General features: G+C 37.3%; 1 protein-coding gene, 1 long non-coding RNA gene and 1 pseudogene across 4 annotated transcripts in view; all 3 read right to left on the bottom strand.

Annotated features, from left to right (window-relative positions):
* Nucleotides 1-1,642: 1,642 nt before the first annotated feature.
* Nucleotides 1,643-5,193, bottom strand: LOC122092786 (annotated as a pseudogene).
* Nucleotides 5,194-8,944: 3,751 nt separating this feature from the next.
* On the bottom strand, nt 8,945-14,572 carry LOC122094377 (rac-like GTP-binding protein 3). Of its 2 annotated transcripts, none has more exons than XM_042665153.1 (9): nt 14,431-14,572; nt 13,953-14,072; nt 13,536-13,623; nt 13,188-13,297; nt 13,030-13,093; nt 10,869-10,933; nt 10,712-10,777; nt 9,983-10,083; nt 8,945-9,288 (listed from the first exon to the last, which is right to left on the bottom strand). In XM_042665153.1, the coding sequence occupies exons 2-9, from the start codon at nt 14,055-14,057 to the stop codon at nt 9,249-9,251; spliced, it is 639 nt and encodes a 212-aa protein (XP_042521087.1). In that variant the 5' UTR covers nt 14,058-14,072; nt 14,431-14,572; the 3' UTR covers nt 8,945-9,248. The 2 variants fall into 2 exon arrangements, with proteins under 2 accessions (XP_042521087.1, XP_042521088.1); XM_042665154.1 differs by lacking the exon at nt 14,431-14,572 and adding an exon at nt 14,276-14,424.
* Nucleotides 14,573-16,859: 2,287 nt separating this feature from the next.
* Nucleotides 16,860-18,122, bottom strand: part of LOC122093292 — a 3,364-nt gene continuing 2,101 nt past the window's right edge. The window contains exon 2 of one of the 2 annotated variants that reach the window (XR_006144408.1): nt 16,860-17,497. This is a non-coding gene — a long non-coding RNA (uncharacterized LOC122093292). The remainder of the gene's footprint in view (nt 17,498-18,122) is intronic. The other variant, XR_006144407.1, reaches the window with a different exon arrangement.

Here is an 18,122-nt window from a genome sequence, read left to right as displayed (position 1 = left end):
TTACTGAAACTGATAGTGTTCCTTACATTTACCAGTTAGTGGTAAATTTGATCACAGTTATTTGGAAACTTTTAGCGACAATATTTACCGTTGCTAAATGAAAGAATTTATCCTATTATGATAGTTTTATTTTATTAATAAAAATTACTTTCTATTAGCGGTGGCTAAAAGAAATTAATTTATTTATAATTCAAAAAATAAATAAATAAAAATCCTACCCTAACCACCCTTCACGGGCCTCATCCCCTCCCAACCCCTCTTCCCAATCCATCCCAACCCCTCTACCCCCACAGCCCCACCCCATGGTCGTAGATTATTTCTTGATATGGATGTCGTTAAGAGCTTATTTACTATGTAATACTACTACCTACTTACAACTAATCAGGTGTCATCAGGTCCTGGCCTCTCAGGGCTCAAGAACTCTTATTGCCTAATAAATGTTGAGATTGAGTTTTCTGTCTAACTGTGTAGTAGACGCTAGTTCTTTCTATATCTATCTCTCTCCTCTGACAATAGGAGATAAATATGTCATTTTGTAGGAGGAAACAGAGACTAGTGTACGATATGCAGCCTTGCATCATTCTTTCTCCGATAAATATAATAACATCAAGTATGCAAGAATTGTTACGAAAAAAAAAGGTATGCGGGAGTGAGACGGTCTACATACGCACTAATATGCGCTATCCATCCAACCTAACTGAAATAGATGAGATTGATATTTATTTACCTATGATGAGAAGAGAAGATGGATCACAAGTAGTCACAAAGACTAAAAGTAGTAAATTGCATATATATGGTCATCAGACTACAATTTATTACAAAATACTAAGGCATTGATTATGTTCGACACACTCTTTTATATAGGACATTTACGATACATATGAAGAACTTAGCTATATAGAGGTGAGATATTAATGAAAGTTTCACCCAAAAAAATATATATATTAATGAAAGCTACTTCATTAGGGATCGATCACTGGGGAATGCGAAGATAGAGAGGGACTAGATTTGGAGAGTTGGGAGGTGAGTCCCAAACAGAGAAGGCACTGGTGGAGTTCATCCATGTGTCTGTAATCTCAGGGTAATGGCGATGAATGACATCTCGAAGGCTCTCTGTAGTGTTCACCCATTCTAGACCCTTCTTGGTGTACATCTCCTCATTGAAGTAGCTTGTAAAGAATCTTTCTGCTTCCAACCTCCTGTTTGTGGTTTATACCCCCACATATGTAAGTTAAGTTTCATTTAATCCATTATGCTTCCACTCCCCTCCTCCCCAGCCCAACCACACACACTCATGTGTGTGGGGTCTCATATATCAGGTCTTAAACCTGGAAATTTTAAGACTGGGCCTCTCCAAGTCCCAATCCTGGTTGTGAGATTTGGGATAGGGGTAGAAGTTTGGCCTGCCAAATCCAAGCCCACCCAAGTCCGCCTGAGCCTGATAGGATTGGGATGGTCCTAGGTTGAGATATCTCAACCCAACCTAGCATTGGGCTAGATTGGGGTTTTAAAATACCTTGCTCAAACTGACCCTGTTGAACCCCTAGCTTGAGCTTGAACTTATGCTCAAGCTGGTCCTAAACAAGTCCACATCCTTTGCAGCGAGCAGTGAGATGCGGTGAGCATCAAAGGGTTGAGAGTATCTGACCATGCATCCCAAGAGACTCTCAACCACCTGATACTCACTGCACCAATGTAACAGCTACAGACGATTTCCACATAATCTTGAGTATAGAGAAAGTAATAGACAAAACTGGTTGTACCATTAGACACAAGTGGACCCTGCAAATATACCAACCAATATTGAACAGATTGATTGATATTTGATTGAGCACCTAATTAACCCTAGTCAAATCTAGTATAGTATCCCATTACCTGCAAAATATACACGTTAGAGAGAGAGAGAGAGAGAGAGAGAGGTTTAAGAGAGAGATTGAGTGGCTCACCAATTGGTGCGCATAGATGCGAGCGATGTATCGGTCTTAAGGAGCTCAACAGTCCAATCAATGGTGTGTATCTTGGCAATGACGGCAGAAGTGACGAGTCTTGCATGGTGGTAGAGGTCTTCGTCTTCAAGGTCATGGTATTCCTTCTTGAGGGCGTCGCACACTGCATTGTGTTCCTTCACGAAAAGGGCCTGCAAGGTGGACACTCCTGTCCACCTGTTGCGCACGATACCGGATATAGCCCTCCCTTCTTCGTCATGTAGGAGAAGGCCGTCCTCCTCCGATATCTTGAGCTTCCATCTCTGTATGTCCTCACTTTTTCCAGACTTTTTGCATTGCTTCCATATACAGAGCTTCCATCCCTTCACATTTCCCAATAATAATAATAATAATAATAATAATAATAATAATAATAGACCATAACAAACCAAATTCATTATTGCATCTCAACTTTGTAAGTTTAGGATATCATAACATAGGTTCCCAAACAGACAATTAGAATACAAAGTCCAACCAAAACATAAATGATCGATATCTTACACCTAATATGCAGTTTTCTTTTCTTTGTTATGGATTTTCTATAAATCCTCACATTTTCTTGAGTTCTCTTAATTTAGTAGTAAAATGAGAAAGAGTGAATAATGACTGTAGGGACCTAAAATTCAGTATTTATAATACTATTTTGCACCCAAAACATTAAACCACACTAGGTTGGACTAACATATCCCTAAACTTGAGGGTGGATCAAACCAATTCATGTAACTTGAATATCACCCATTTAATCAAATCGAATAATTAATTAAGCCCATAAATCCAACATAAGACTCTTATAACTTACCACCAAGGTGTTCGGATGTTCAAAGTACTAGTTTTGATATCGTAGAAACCAGGTGGGACCTCCTTGGTTTTGTAGAATCTGAATTCTTCGAGTAGACACTGGTTTGCTACTTCCTTTGGTGCTGTGAGCTCTACCTGCATCCATTGTATAAATTTTAATACAAATAATGCACCACACATGCATAAGAATTATTCCATTGATACCATCAGTAATATTAGATGGTTCTCGATTAAACTAGTAGACCTACTTGGTTGGTGTCCTCCATGTGATCAAGCCAATCGTGTATCATGAACAGAATCCAAGAAGCCGCGATCACGTTAAATTGCTTTCCCGTGTCTATGAACTTCCTCCGGGCTAGAAGTTTCGTGGCCACCACCATTGGATCTGGCTTCAGTAGCTATACAATGCCAACAAAACAGAAATCATCAATATGTGGGTGATAAGGCATCAACACACATATATATATAAAGCCCACACGCATAGGGCAGGGGTAGTGTGGTCCTTTTATATCTGTCTATGTCTGGATATAGGTAAACCGACTGATAGGGTTCATTACCCAAAATAAAAATAGCATGCAATTGTTTCCATTTAATGAAAAATTAAAGGGATTAACTTATTGGTCCAACTACATAGTACACGATAGCGTCTTCTGTGTCTCTCTCCTCCCACAATATAGGGGCAGATATGTTATTTCATAGGAGGGAGAAGAGGGTTAGACATAGGAGGCACTAACATTCCCTACATGGCCTAGCAGGGTTCTTTCTCCCAACTTTTAAGGAATTAAAATAAAGGGATTGAATTCTCTATCCAAAAGCATAGTATATGCTAGCCCTTTTTTGGTCTACTCTCTCTTCCCCTCAACAAGGGTAGAGATGTTATTTCATATGGGAAAGGAGAGAGATATAACACATGGAGGCACTAATGTACACTACTCTCCTAGATAAAGAACATTACTCCTAAAATAAAATAGGTCATACATCTCAACTTGTCGTATATTATAAAGAAGCAAATTTTGCAAGGAAATATATTAGCCTTTGAAGACAACTTGGCTGAGCTGCTTCATTTTTCTCGCCTAATTTTTTTGACTTTTCCTTAATCAATAAAGAAGATATTACAGAAACAATAAAACAGTTGGAAAAGATCCTCTCCAACACCAACCATTTATCATATATCCACCCAATAGCTGGGACAACCAAAAAACGCATCCCCATGTGTTAGGATTCATATCCAAGTCATCCCAGCCGCTGGATGGGTGAGAGAAAATGGATTGAACACTGAAATAGTTGGAGAGGAGAACAAGGAGAACAAGGAAACAAATGCCAGCTTGCTTAATCATGTTTTCTCTTTTAATTTCTGTTCACCTTTGCTTTCTAGTCTCTCTATTCATTGTTTTATTTATTTGTGGTTTTATTAATAACAAAACATTTATTAAGCAAAAAAAGAGTACACGTCTTCTTTCAGCAATAGTTATTTTATTTTTGTTAATGATTTCTTTTCTGAATAATTATTATACATTTAAAATATTAAATTTTAGAAAAAAAAATCTGACTCAATCGTCTGAATATTCTTGTTGATTAGGGTTGGAATAGAGGCTGGTAACCAAAAGATGGGACTGGGATGGGGTTAAGATGGGTTGACTGTTCACCAAAGAAAAAAGACATGGGTAACTAGAATGGATCATCACCTAGTCACGTGGCGTTCGCTAAAGTAACTATGATCCGATCTAGACAATAGGCACTAAGGAGAAGAGTTGAAACCATTGGATCATCGCCACGCCATGTATCGCTCATCCAGATAACTATGGACAAGACATGGGAGATAGGCACTAAGGAGAGGAGCCGAATCTAGCTTTCACATACATGAGAAGGTGAAGCATGAAAGCAAGCTTTGTAGCTATAGGTGAAAGAGAAATTAAAGAAGTGGTTCTAGGGAATACCTCATGCTTCTGATCAACAGGAGGAATATTGCGGCCAAAGAAGGTACCCTCACCACCTGCACCTTCATTGAAAGGATCATTATAAGTCCCATCTGCTGTCCTATAAGGGTAATCAACTGGGTTAAATCGGACCCCATTGGGTGTAGTTCCCACGTTAATGAGGTTATATTCTTGGTGAAGGTGTCTCCGGATGGCCAAATATATCATCCCCAAGAACACTGGTAATCGATGCCATATCCCAAGCTTATCAATGGTGTGCATTATCTGCACCAACACACACACACAGAGCATTAACAAAGTTGGAAATTCCTACATAATAAAAGGATTATTTGTTAAAAAAAACGATTAAATACCAGGAAAAGAAGTTTATCCAAGAGGGTCATTCTGGAGACAACCCAATGGAAGTCGCCATGGATGAAATGATTGAAGGGTGCAGACAGGAGAGCCTGCAGAGATGCCATTACTGGTGACATATCTTTTCTTCTCTAATATTATAGAGCTTATAGATATGGAATTAACACTGTGAACAAGGCATCAGAGCCTGGACTTGCCTCTATTTATAGCTCTATATATACATCTTACGGGTTTAGTATTGAGGTAGGATTCATGGCACAAGGTTTGAAGAAATGGAATTCTGTTATTTTTTCAATGCTTGACAAAATGGAATTTGATGAAATAATGGAAAGTGGATCAGGTTCTCACGTACAAGACTGATCTACACAGATGGAATCCATCCAAGGAAAAATCTTTCGGTGGACTCCATCTGTGTGGATCAGACCGTACGAAAATAGTTTTTTAAGGAAAACCTTATCCACACTCGAGAAAATGCACCATTGAAGAATCATTAAAATGAAATCAAATTATCCACATATACCATTGAAGATGTCATCTTTGAAGTTTTTAATTATCATTATGGATAAAATACTTTTCTTTGTTGTTTATTTTTTATTTTTTTAAATTGCACGATTGGATTTTTTTAATTTTTGGACCATGGTGAAGAGAGAATATTTCAAACCATGAGATTTGACTTTTGAATTGACCGAGAGAATAATGGCATTTTCAAAGTACAATATATGGGAGAGTGAAAAACTTCTTTTCTTTATTCATTTAGGGAGAGGATTCGGCATGCTATCAACTTTTGATGAATTGGCAATGTGTATCAATCGCAGGTCTAGAGTGCTAGACACAGGAGGATAGCGTAGTCTTTTCTAAAGGGTAAGAAGAGACGATGACATATGTTAGGCACTTTAAAGGCATGTCAGCCTTTTTCCTTAATAAATATATTCAGTAAAGCACAAGAATGACAAGGAAACCACCTTCTAGATTTTAAAAAAAAAAAAAAGAAAAAAGAAACAAAAAAAAAAAAATACAACCCAAAAGGTTGGGCAAGCTCCGAAGGAGGGCAGGTATCAAATCCAAGAAGGAAATATTAGGAAGGTTCTAAGCCGAACCATTAAGCTTAAGTTTGGTTTTGGATGGTTTGGTTTCAATTTTGATCTAGTTTGGTTTCGGGTTTTAATTGATTTTTTTTTTAAATCTTATTGGTCCACTTTCATTTTAGTTTGGTCCAATTTCGTTCTAGTTTATCAAATATAAATATAAAAAACTGTTTTTTTTTTTTTCCAGTTTTTCACTTGGTTCGATGTGGTTTTCATTTCATTTCTGAAATCAAAATCAAACCATTAAGAATCCAGTTCAGCTGGATTTTTTGATCAATTTCAATCAATCTGATTGATTCGGACTGAAATTTAACACCTGCCCAAAGATCCTTAATTTGAGGATTCAAGAATCATGGTATCTAGCAAAAATAATTTTATCTATTTCACATATGCAAGTCTTTTTTTTTTTTGGTAAACATATGCAAGTGAAGAACCCAAAAAATTGAAACGGGGATAATTAAAAAATAATGTGAAAGCAAGATTCCATAAACAGTTGTATGGACAGGATCAACAGTTCAACTATTGGATAATTATATCCACCAAAATTAAAAATAATAACTATTGGATTATTACCTTAAAAAAATATTGGATGATTGATTCTTATACGTTATACCCTTATATATGTGACGATAACATTTCATATAGGCCTGCGTGAGAAAACCAGTCCCTAAAAATAAAAGAATAAAGAAGAGGAGAACAAGAGAGTATATATAACCAATGATCAAGTCTATGGTTGTCCGAGGATCGGGTTCCGCTGTAGCATGTTACATTATGTAGCACAAATTAAAAGGTTGAGAACCCTCAAATATACAGTCCAAGGTATGGACGCACGCATAGCCCAAAGTGCTTGCAGCCCTTAGATCTGTGCTACACGATGTATATCACGCGACAAAGGATCCCATCTGGTTGTCTGATGACCAGAAGTTATAATTTCATTAATTTCCTCCACAGTCTTATTATTTGCTGATATCACAAATCATGATTTCCTGAATTAACAAAGGCAGGTTGGTGTGGCTGATGCATACAAACTTATTCAGCTATAAGAGTCATGAAGAAATACATTGGAGCTGGCGCAACTTTATTAGTTGTTTTCAAACCCATCCAGCATTTACCAACTAAGAAGATGATGTATTGGTTGAGTATAGTATGAATTAACTTGTGATGACTAGCACAAATACACACAAGAGTCGCCACTACTTGGTTATGAGATTGCTTCTTCTATGATTCTATTTATATAAAATTAAGGGAAAAAGATCCCACACATAAGGGTTGCTAGGGTCAATCAAGGACAATCCAACCCGACCCAAACACTGCCATTCAAGGCTAGACTGGGCTAAGATGAAACCGACAGGACTGATCCTAGGCCCAACCTCGGGTTAAGTTGAGCCTAAGCTAATTTAATGGGATGTGGGAATTTGGCAGCCCAACTTGGCTTGGGATCACCCTTAATTCAACAACTGAAAGAGATGGGGAAGGGGGTCTTCATTTTAGTGGCGAAGGGTTTCTTTAACTCGATTTGGAATTGCAGCAGAGTACATTCGTGAGTTATGAAAGATTGGCCTTTGGTGGTGGAGGTTATAGATGAAAGGAGCAGGATCACAGTGAAAGATTGGGGGAAAGAGGAAGATGGCCTTCGATGGTGGAGGTTCTCCTTTCCGCTGCAATGGTCTACATTTGTTGGCATCCATTTTGTTTCCAAGAATAGACCAGATGATTATTTCTACTAGAATCAAGGCAAATAGCACAATTGTGGAGAATTTAATTCCTGATCCCAAAAGCAATGAAATCGGCAACCTGCTCAATAGAACACGAGGAGAAAACTACGGAAAACCAGTTAACTAAGAGAATCACAAGAAAATTTTTTGTTGATTCTTCAATATCCACCTCCATTTTCTGACAGAAGTGAGGATAACTCAAGGATGGGGCGTAATTTTCTAAGGATTCCTTCCCAGATATTAATGAAGGCAACTACTTTTAATTAGGCACTGGCTGAGTTCATCCACTTGTTTGTGATCTCTGGGTAATGGAGGTGAATGACATCTCAAAGGCTCTATGAAGTGTTCACCCGTTCTAGACCCTTTTTAGTGTGGTCTCATATAGCAGGTCTTGAACTTGTTTGAAGTTTGAACAGTTGAACTTGGAAATTTTAAGATTGGGCCTCCCCAAGGCCCAAACCCTAATCTTGGTTGCCAGTTTGGGACTGGGCCACTGGGGTGCAAATTTGGCCCAGAAAATTCAAACACAACCAAGTCTGCCCTGAGCCCAATTGGCCTGGAATGGGTGTGCGCTGAGATTCCCAGCCCAACCTAAGACTGCCCTGAGCCCGATAGGACTGGGCTGGGTAAACCCCAAGAATTCTTGTTTCAGTTACTTTTGGGCCATACAATAATGCTTTTTAGATGTAATTTTTAATTCACTTTTCAAATTCAAGGAATTTAGATGCAAAGTAAAATAAATATATAATCAAATATGGACTGATTTGGAATTGACCATATAATCATATGAAAATTATCACAAAAGTTTCTTTTTAGGTTTGATAATTTCACTTCCCTTCCTTTAATTTCCTTTGCAACCAAACAATTTGAATTTAGATGCAAAGTTTCTTAATTTTCTCTTCCCACTTTGCTCATTGGATGATTCCTAGTAAATTTATTTATTGGCACATATGGCCATTGCATCACTTTATTCAATTTCCATCAAACAATTTCAGAATTTTTTTCATTATTAATATTTTAGGAATGAGTTCTGGAAGTTAACTGATTCCAAAAACTAATTACATCGAACATTTGAAACTTGTAGCACACTTCATTTTTATAAAAAGAAACCCATAAAAAGCTCAAAATTCTCACACAGACAGCATTTGAGTCAGATATTCATGCTCTTCTGTGATTAGAACACTAGGATTAGAAATGGAAGTTGGCTACATACAATGTGTGACAGGATTCCAAGAACAAACTGCCTTCTAACTGAAGCATTATCCACAGAAAATCAGTCAACAATCTGGCAAGCATTACCCAAACATGCTGGAGAGATCCAATTGCCACATTAAAGCAGTAAAACGCTACAGCGTCGTCAAGAAAAAATGAATCTCACTTGAAAGACATGAGGTTCCTACCGCAGAAGACATTCCTGCAATTGAGACAAAATTTGTGGCAGCAGGGAGAGGGTGTTGAATGTTAGAACTCATAATCTTCTCATTACTCTACAATGAAATATTGGACTCAATTATTAACTTGATTCCTAGCCATTCTTTCAGTCCTTTGAGTGCAATTTTCACAAACTGGAAGATGATTAGATGAATCAAGCTCCATGGTCATGGATTATTTCTTTCTTGAATTTTGAGGCCTCCTTTTAGTTTGCTGATAGAATGTAAAATCTCCACAATAACAATGAGTGGGAAAAAGAGATTAAGATACACCGACTAACAACTGCCTAGTGCAGTTAGTAAGCTGTGATGGGCAAAAAGCCCAAGCTCACCAGGAGGTCTCAAGTTGGAGCCTCCTGGCTGTTCTCTACTTTCCCCTCCTTAACTATCAAATAAATAAATAAATAAAGAAGATACAAGGACTTGGCATTGGTATAAGAACAAAAAGGATTTCACCATACAGTAACAAAATTAATGAAGAACACATGATCAGAAGGTGTTATACTTCCTCTTACACAGTGGAAGTTAACCAATTAATGGAGAAAAGCTAATCAATGAGCTAATTTTATGGCTACTTTTTGTTTTCCTCCGAGATTTTGTTATTACCAAGCAACTTTACTGAATAAACAAGGAGGCTTTTCAAATATATTTGAGAAGAGAAAAATTTAGTGTACTCACAACATTGAACATTCTCGACTCGGTTTTTTCTTCTTTTCCTTCAGTTTCTGTGGTGGCTTGATAACTACCTTGATAGCAGAATCAAATACTGCTTTAACATTCTGCACATAGGATAGACACGTAAACCAAGGGCTGCTGATGAAGATCTACCTGCAATATGATTGTACAAGAAACTAATGTGCGACCTAAAAAGGAAGCCATTAACCAGTGCTGGCCCCACCTATGCGGGGTCCTGGGAGGGATGAGTTTGGAATCAGTCCTAACCTTTGGCCGTTTTTCCGCACAAGGTGGACACCCTCAACACTCAAACCCGGGCATATGCCTTGGCAGTAACTCAAGGAGACAGACTTCCTTATCTACTGAAAAACATTTCTCTAGTGTCCTAATTTACCAGTAGACTAATCTTACTCTTTTACAACTTGAAATTACAAAGCAAATAAAATCAAAGGATGGATGTTTTCAAAATCCAATTTGGGACAAAGACATAACTGTACATCCAAACTAGTGGGAAGCAAAAAGAACAATGTGTAATTTTGGGGTCCACTATCTACCCACCAAAAAGAAAATGTCCAGATTTACGATGGACCATCTCATGGTGGAACAACCCCCCCCCCTGCATGTACTGTGAGAGTCGCACCATGATGTTGAGTTGCTTATAGGTTGCCGATCACTGTAATACATACATATGACATAACTAAGGTTGCAACACAAAAACTAGTTTATCATTACCTGCTGAGTTTTAGAGCTGCATTCAATATAATAAGCAGCACCAATCAGTTTGCGAAGTTCCTCCCCCTGATAATCATTACCATAAACAATCCTGGTTACGAAGTTCACATAGAACAAAGAAAACTAGATGCATGGTAGTATGGTACAAAAAAAATACCTGTGCCGTAGTCACAGGCACTAATCCAGGATGATCAGCCAAATAGTGCTTATCTTCACGGAGATCTGTACATCCATATAAACCACACACTCAGCAAATAATGGGAAACAACAGATGCATAGACCACAGATTTTATAATTGAACTGGACCAGAGTGTCAGTTGAATCGGATTAAACTGGAATCACCCTCTTTTTCAGTTTGGTCTGGATATATAACCATGGGTGATTGAAACGCGAAACAAACCAGCTCAGTTCATTGGTTTTCTTTGGGTAAAAATCTAACATAAAGGCACACTTAAGAAGAAAGACACAAATAGTTTCACCAATCTGCATCCTTGCTGCCTAGTAGTTTCTTCACCACCACCTATTATTTTGTTCTGTTTTTTACTTCTACCAAAAAATTTATTCTTCTCAAACCATTGTTTGACCAATCAAAACCAAAATTGGGCCCTTTTTCTTTTCAATGCCTGGTTCAATATGAAAAACTATGGCATAGAAACCTCAATTTAAAGACATAAACATCTAAAAGATATAATAGTTCCTAACATTTCTAAAGAGTACAGCAGAAATTTCTCTATGGATGATTGATTACATCTGTGGCTTTATTTCACCCAAAAAAAAGAAAATATTTGCTCCAATTATTGTTGAGTGCAGAAGAATGCACACTATAGAACACTTTAAGGGTTTTCCAGCATATATTGTTTAAAAATGGAACTTTCATAACCAAGAATTGTCAACCTGGCATTTTTACCTTTTTCATCAAGTTTAGATTTGTTAGGTGCTAGGAAATAGCTTAGGAGTCCTAGTTTCTTTAGATGAAAATTAATCAAGAGAATATTCTGATGCCTTTAGAGTTGTTTTAGGAACAACTTTCAGCAGTTAAGCTTCCCAATTTACAAAAATAAGATGGAAAATGAAAGCAATGTGCTTGCAATATTTTAATCAAATAAAATTTTGATTTTTCTTTTGGAGAAATTCTGTCGGCTATTTAGGCTTGTTTAAAAGTTTCTGAAGTTCATTTAGTTCATCTTAATTCTTGGCTATTTTTTCTTGATCATCATGAAGGAAGAGTTAAGAAAAGCAATCAATCACAGCTCTAAGCACATTATTTTTTCCTTTCTCATTTCCTGAGGCAATACTAACCTCTTTTCACAAGTTTCCATGAAATCATGTTCCATTGAAACAATGATTTCCCAATTCTGCAAGTTAAGTTCCCTATCATTTAACAAACCCTGGACTGAAATATAACAATAATCACCATATAGACCCTCTAAATGAAAACCCTAAATCCTTTGGCCCCGTTAGATGTCAGGATTTAAATGGCCCTACATCATTTAGTTATTCAACCTCAATGCAGTTGCTCTGCGTATGGTGGCAAGAATTCACCATGAAAAGCCTATATTAGAGCTAAGCCAGTGGCTAGCATTCAAAAATATCCATAGGATCCAGACCTTCAGGGAATAAAGATAGAAGACCCAAGGCAAAAAAAAAAATCCAACAATGTGCACCTATGATCTCTGCCAACTCCAGTGCCACAATCCCATCTCAACAGTCTAGTGAATCCAAAGTAAAAATAGAAGTGCATTGCATAGCAAGTCTGAATGAGATATGCTTAACAGTAAATCCAGAGAGAGAGAGAGAGAGAAGTAAGGAAGAAAATACAGAAGAGAAATGCACAGAGCTGTTCTCCTCATGATGATACATACCATGAATGCCAATATCCAACAAAGCAAGACACCACAAAATTATGCGTCACATGCTAATTCCTTTTACATCAGACTCAACTAAACCCAAACAGAGTCGCAGCATTTATTAGGTGGTCAGAGAGCTTTTAGTTATGCAGTAAAGATTTTTTTTTTATTTATTTATTTATTATTATGGAATATGCAGGAACATTATAGCAATGAGGCTCATAAAAATTTCAATATAAATATAAGCAAATAAAAGAAATTCAAAATGAGGTTCCAATTGTAATAGCATTCATAACAAGATGAATCTTTACCATGTAATGGAAAAAACTAATATCTGACAATGTTGTTGAACTGAAGTATGACAATATAATTATCAAGAAGACTACATAAAGCAAGAAATTTATAACAAACCAGCAAAGACTTATTGGAAGGAGGTGAGGACACATATATACGTGGAGCTCCCAGACTCACCCAATTTAGTGCCCACAAGAACTACAGGGACTCCAGGCGTGTAATGCTGAAGTTCTATGACCCACTGACAGAGAAATTATATATCAGCATTCAAATATACACAAAAAACTTCTCTCAGAATCAAGAGACTGAAACCAGTAATTATCTTCATTACACACCTTTTTTAGTACATTCTCATAGCTTGCTCGACTAACTAATGAGAAGGCCAAGACAAAGACATCTGCTCCTCTATAGCTTAAGGGCCTCAATCTATTGTAATCCTCTTGCCCTATCAAAACAAGTAATATTTGATTCATGAGAGTGAAAAACCAAACTTACTAAAGGTGAGGAGAAAGGAAACCAAATGCCAAATTCAGCAGAAGCATTAATTCATCAAGCATGTGAGGTTCATATCACAGACCTATTTACAAAACCAGTATTCAGTTCTAACAGACAAATTGTTAACCAGCTTTCTATCAAATAATGAAAGTAAGAAATAATTGGTTCAAAAGTCTCCAAAATCTAACCTGCTGTATCCCAGAGGCCTAAATTGACAGTCATTCCTTCAACAACAACATTGGCACTGAAGTTATCAAAAACAGTGGGTATATAGTCCTAACATGAGAAGGCATCGTTAGGGAACAATAACAAAAAAATAAGAGCAACTAAAAGGTTAAATACTAGAACACAATTTATGAGGAAAAACATTAAAACCACAAATGCATTACCAAGATAAATATCTCTAATACCAGATAAAAAAAAAAAAATTAGAAAAAAAAGGGACAAATCTAGGAAAGGAAAACACATTTGAATATTTATAAATCTATAAAATCACCCAAAAAATACACACAAGCAGAAACCCATAAAAAAACATACAAACCCCAAAAAATTGGAAATCTGCAAGAGCAAAATCGAATTCTGGGAGTGTAAAAAGAGGGGCTTACAGTGGGAAATTTGTTGTTTGTGTAACAGATAAGCATGCAAGTCTTCCCAACAGCCCCATCACCAACTGTAACACACTTGATGAACCTTGAAGCACTTGAGGCCATTGCATAAACAATAATCTAAGGAGGAGAAAATGTATGTATAAACAGAAAGAGTTAGAACAAGCAGTGAGGTGTTTTTAGTGGAAAATGAGGTGGATCACATGATTCTCTCACTCTCTCTTACTTTCTTGAGAGAGAGGTTCCGCATTAATGAATAAAAACAAAACAAACGACACAGGAAAAAAAAAAAAAAAAAAAAAAAACCCTATAAGCCAACGCACAGTGGAACGGAAGGAAGAGTGTCAGCGAGTCCCAGAGAGAGCAAAAGAGTGCTAGAGAGCTTTGGTAGAGAAGGGAAGTGAATCCAAAGACTACAAGTTAATAGCTTCCAAGTACCCAAAGCACCCTCATAGGTAACCCCTAATTCCCTTCATACCTTGTGCTTAATAGTGCCTTGACCCTGCAACTCACTTGAACAAAGAAAGACACAGACCCATAAGAGCCAAAAAGCCAATTTTCAAGCTAATGGCCGTAAACCCACGATGGCAACATAGATTAGAGAGGAATCTTTACATGATACAGTGTTTCTATCGTGTGGAAGACTGTTGTTGCCATTGCCCTGTTAGGCTCATTTCTGTTACTTGCACAAGTGGGGAGATAGAGAGAAAATAGGAATAAAAATAGGAGTGGCTTTACCGAGGAAACGGGGGCGTTCAGTTACCACTTCCATTACAATTCCTTTTTTTTTTTTTTTTTCGGTAAGGTCCATTACAACTCCTTCCACTACTTACAGTTCAGACTTCAGTGACTTCACCTCCTTAAAATTTATCATTTTTTTTTTTAATTAATCTCTATTACTTAAATCTTGACAATCCGAACTCCTTAATTCCATCCATTAACAAATAGTTAACCTGCATTTAATTTCAATGGTTGTTTTTTTCCTTTTATAACCTTAAAATCACCATATAACAGCCGATCCTATACCCAATAAATTTCTCTGTGTACTAATTAATTGATTTAAAAAAAAAATGGGTAAAACAATATTAAAAAAGAATTGGGTAAAAATAAGAAATCATATTTCTAAATATTTAAAAAAAATAAGGACCCAATTTCCCTTCACCCAAGAGGAAGAACTAACTTTCCTTCAATGCAGGGCTCATGGATGCTTGGATGGGACCTCAAGGGAAATTTTGGACCCATGCTGTAGAGGGTTGTAATTAAGACTCTAGGATGGTTGGTGAACCTTACTTCATGGGTGGAGGAAAATTTTCCCTAAAAAATAATTTATGGAAAAGTGTTCTTTGTGGGGAAGCACCCCGCCCTCTCTGTCTCTCACCTCCGCCATATCGGTCATTTAACATGGAAATGGAAAGGAGAGAGACTGAGAGGGGGCATGGCGGAGGGTGCTTTCTCCCACAGAAAATACTATCCCAAATAATGTATGTATCCAGAAGCATGGCCCATATACTAATGCCTAGACCAACCAATGGGAGTAAACACACATGAAAGCATCAATAGGACGGGTATTTCCGCCTCTCATGGACCAGGGCAGTCAGCCTCCACACTCTCACACCTCTTTTTTCTCCAGCATTCATATGTTTGCTAACTATGAACCCACCATAGAGGTCTGAAGTCAATTTGTTAATTAATATACAAAATAGACTTCCTCATGAACCTAAACCAAGCTCAAAGGAAAATCTAAAGAAAGTAAATTATTAGGTAGAACAAACATGCTACAATTTCTAAAAGATTAGGTTGGGGGCTCCTCACTTTACACTGTAGGACTAATACATTAAAAGTAGCGATAAAGCAAAGAAGCTGCAAGGCATGTGGAATGATTGGGAATAAATAAAAATGAAATAAGTAGAATGATGTCTAAGACTCCAAGGCATTAGAGATGAGTGCAGATTAAGAAACAATGACTATGAAAGGGAAGTGAGGAAGGAAAAGCAACCAGGTTTTAAGAAAAACCAAAATATTAATAGATAGATTTAGAGAGATGGCAAAGGGTGGAATATTTTTTTTTTTTTTTTTTCATCTAGTCATGGGCTCATGGGCTGGGTCATGGATCAGACAGAGCACATTCTGAAGCCCAAATTAACTGTTTTGTTTGGGCCCATTTGGGATTGCTTTTGGAAGCTACTCTGGACAGGAGGGCCTTAAACGAGCATCCTCTTTTGCTTGAGCCAAATAATTGAAGTCTCTTGAGGCCAGGGTTCCCTTAAATGTCCTTTCAGGTGAACAATGGTTTCTTAATAAAAAGGTATACTAGTTCTGGTTTCATGAGAAACTCTGTCAACTCAAGAAGAAAAAGAGTGCTTTTAGGGCCGAAAGAAGCCCCAAAGCATTTGCCAGCATCAAATGTTGACCCCATTTTGAATTACAAATAACTTAAAATGAGTCCTCTTTCACCTTTTTATTTTTGTTGACTTTTCCTTATTTTTGTTGACTTTTCCAAAAACAACAATTCACTCACCCACACCCGGATTTTAGCCACCAACACACACATTTAAGCTGTGTTTGATGCGCATTGAATAGATTGGGTCTATAACATATTCTGAAATCCAATTTTTCTTTATTTTCTCGTTTCAAAAGACTCAAAATCTATTCCGAGAATGCATCCAAACTAAGCTTAATATTGATCCTCACCATGTAATCAAAACCTGGCCCCTTGGTGAAGAAAACTTATATTTAACGCTTTCATCTTCCCGTAAATACTAAAGAAATATGTGGGAAGGTGGAGGCTCTCTCACCTCAAAGAACTCAGGAGAACGTGGGGAGCCACATAAAGTCTCCCATGGGCCATGGCACAGTGTTACAGTGGCACCATAATGGAGTGCTATAATGAAGATCAGTGATCAGATATCACACTCAAATGCTACTTTGTATCACAATAATTACTGCAAGTTCTCCATTACAATGGAATACAATAAGCAGTGTAGCACTACAGATTGAGTTCAAGTTCTTGTCCATTGTGTCATTCCTGGCCTATGATACATTTAGATCCCTGAAGTGCAATCATGAATTATTGGAAGACCTGATGATTAAGTAGGATCCACCCATGGTGGGTCAACTAGAAATAACTGTAGCAGCCCAGAGATGGAAACCATGTTAATGAACCACAAACACTTAGGCCATGTTTGTTTGGCAAGAAGAGAATGTAAAAGAAAAAGATGGGAAAAAAATTAAAGAATATTCTCAGAAGGATGGGGGGGGGTGGAATTCCCTTGACTTCCATTTCCCACTTCCCTTGCAACCAAATGGAGCCATAGAGAGAAGATCCAACAGCTCTCGAGCCTTTGACGTCCAGGTCCACGCTAGGTTTGTGTCTTGGGTTGTGTCTGTGGCTCTCCTTCATAATCTATAAGGAGTTTACAACGGGCCAATCGGATACCTATTGAAGGGGCAGCAACCTGGGGGCAAATGAATTTTTTTCACTTTCTTCAAGACATTGGCACCCTTCTCCCTCCCAAATTTCATAATCAGTCGGTTCTGAAAAAGCTCTGCAACAACAACTTAGTATTTTCCCAACTAAATGGAGTTGGCTACATGGATCCGTGAGAGGGTAAAATAAAAAGATATAGAGAGAAGAAAAGGAAAAAAGAAAAGCTCTGCAATATAAGCGATTGCAATTACTTCAAATGAAAACAGCAACAGACAAGATCTATGGCACAGAGCACTCATTGTTAAGAAAGCTATTTTGTGTTTGTAGCCACTAACAACATCAAATTACAGCTTTCATACACTTTTTCCAGAAGATCAAACCAAAGTTTAAATATAATTATTTGAGCACAAATGCCGAACGCCTTAACCAACTAATTATGAAAATGCTACATTTAATATTTGATGAGAAAAACATAATACTAAGAGATTATTTAACAGCCAAAATAATGAGATAATGGTTGTTATTAGAGCACTAACAGTTGAAATCACCAAAGCTTTCCATCTAAGGCTTAGCACTGTTACAAGTTACAACACCATCATTAATGGTTGTGATGGTTATCCCAAAAATCCTTGATCCAATTGAACCAAAATGAATTAGATTTTAACATTTTCAAGAGTTCAATCAGTAAATCTGTTCACAATTACATTTCCTTTTTTTTTTTGGATTTTTTTTTGGGGGGGGGG

Source organism: Macadamia integrifolia, chromosome 11, assembly GCF_013358625.1.
Source record: "Macadamia integrifolia cultivar HAES 741 chromosome 11, SCU_Mint_v3, whole genome shotgun sequence".
In the NCBI taxonomy this organism is placed as follows: Eukaryota; Viridiplantae; Streptophyta; class Magnoliopsida; order Proteales; family Proteaceae; genus Macadamia; species Macadamia integrifolia.
This window is presented reverse-complemented; position numbering and strand designations above follow the sequence as displayed.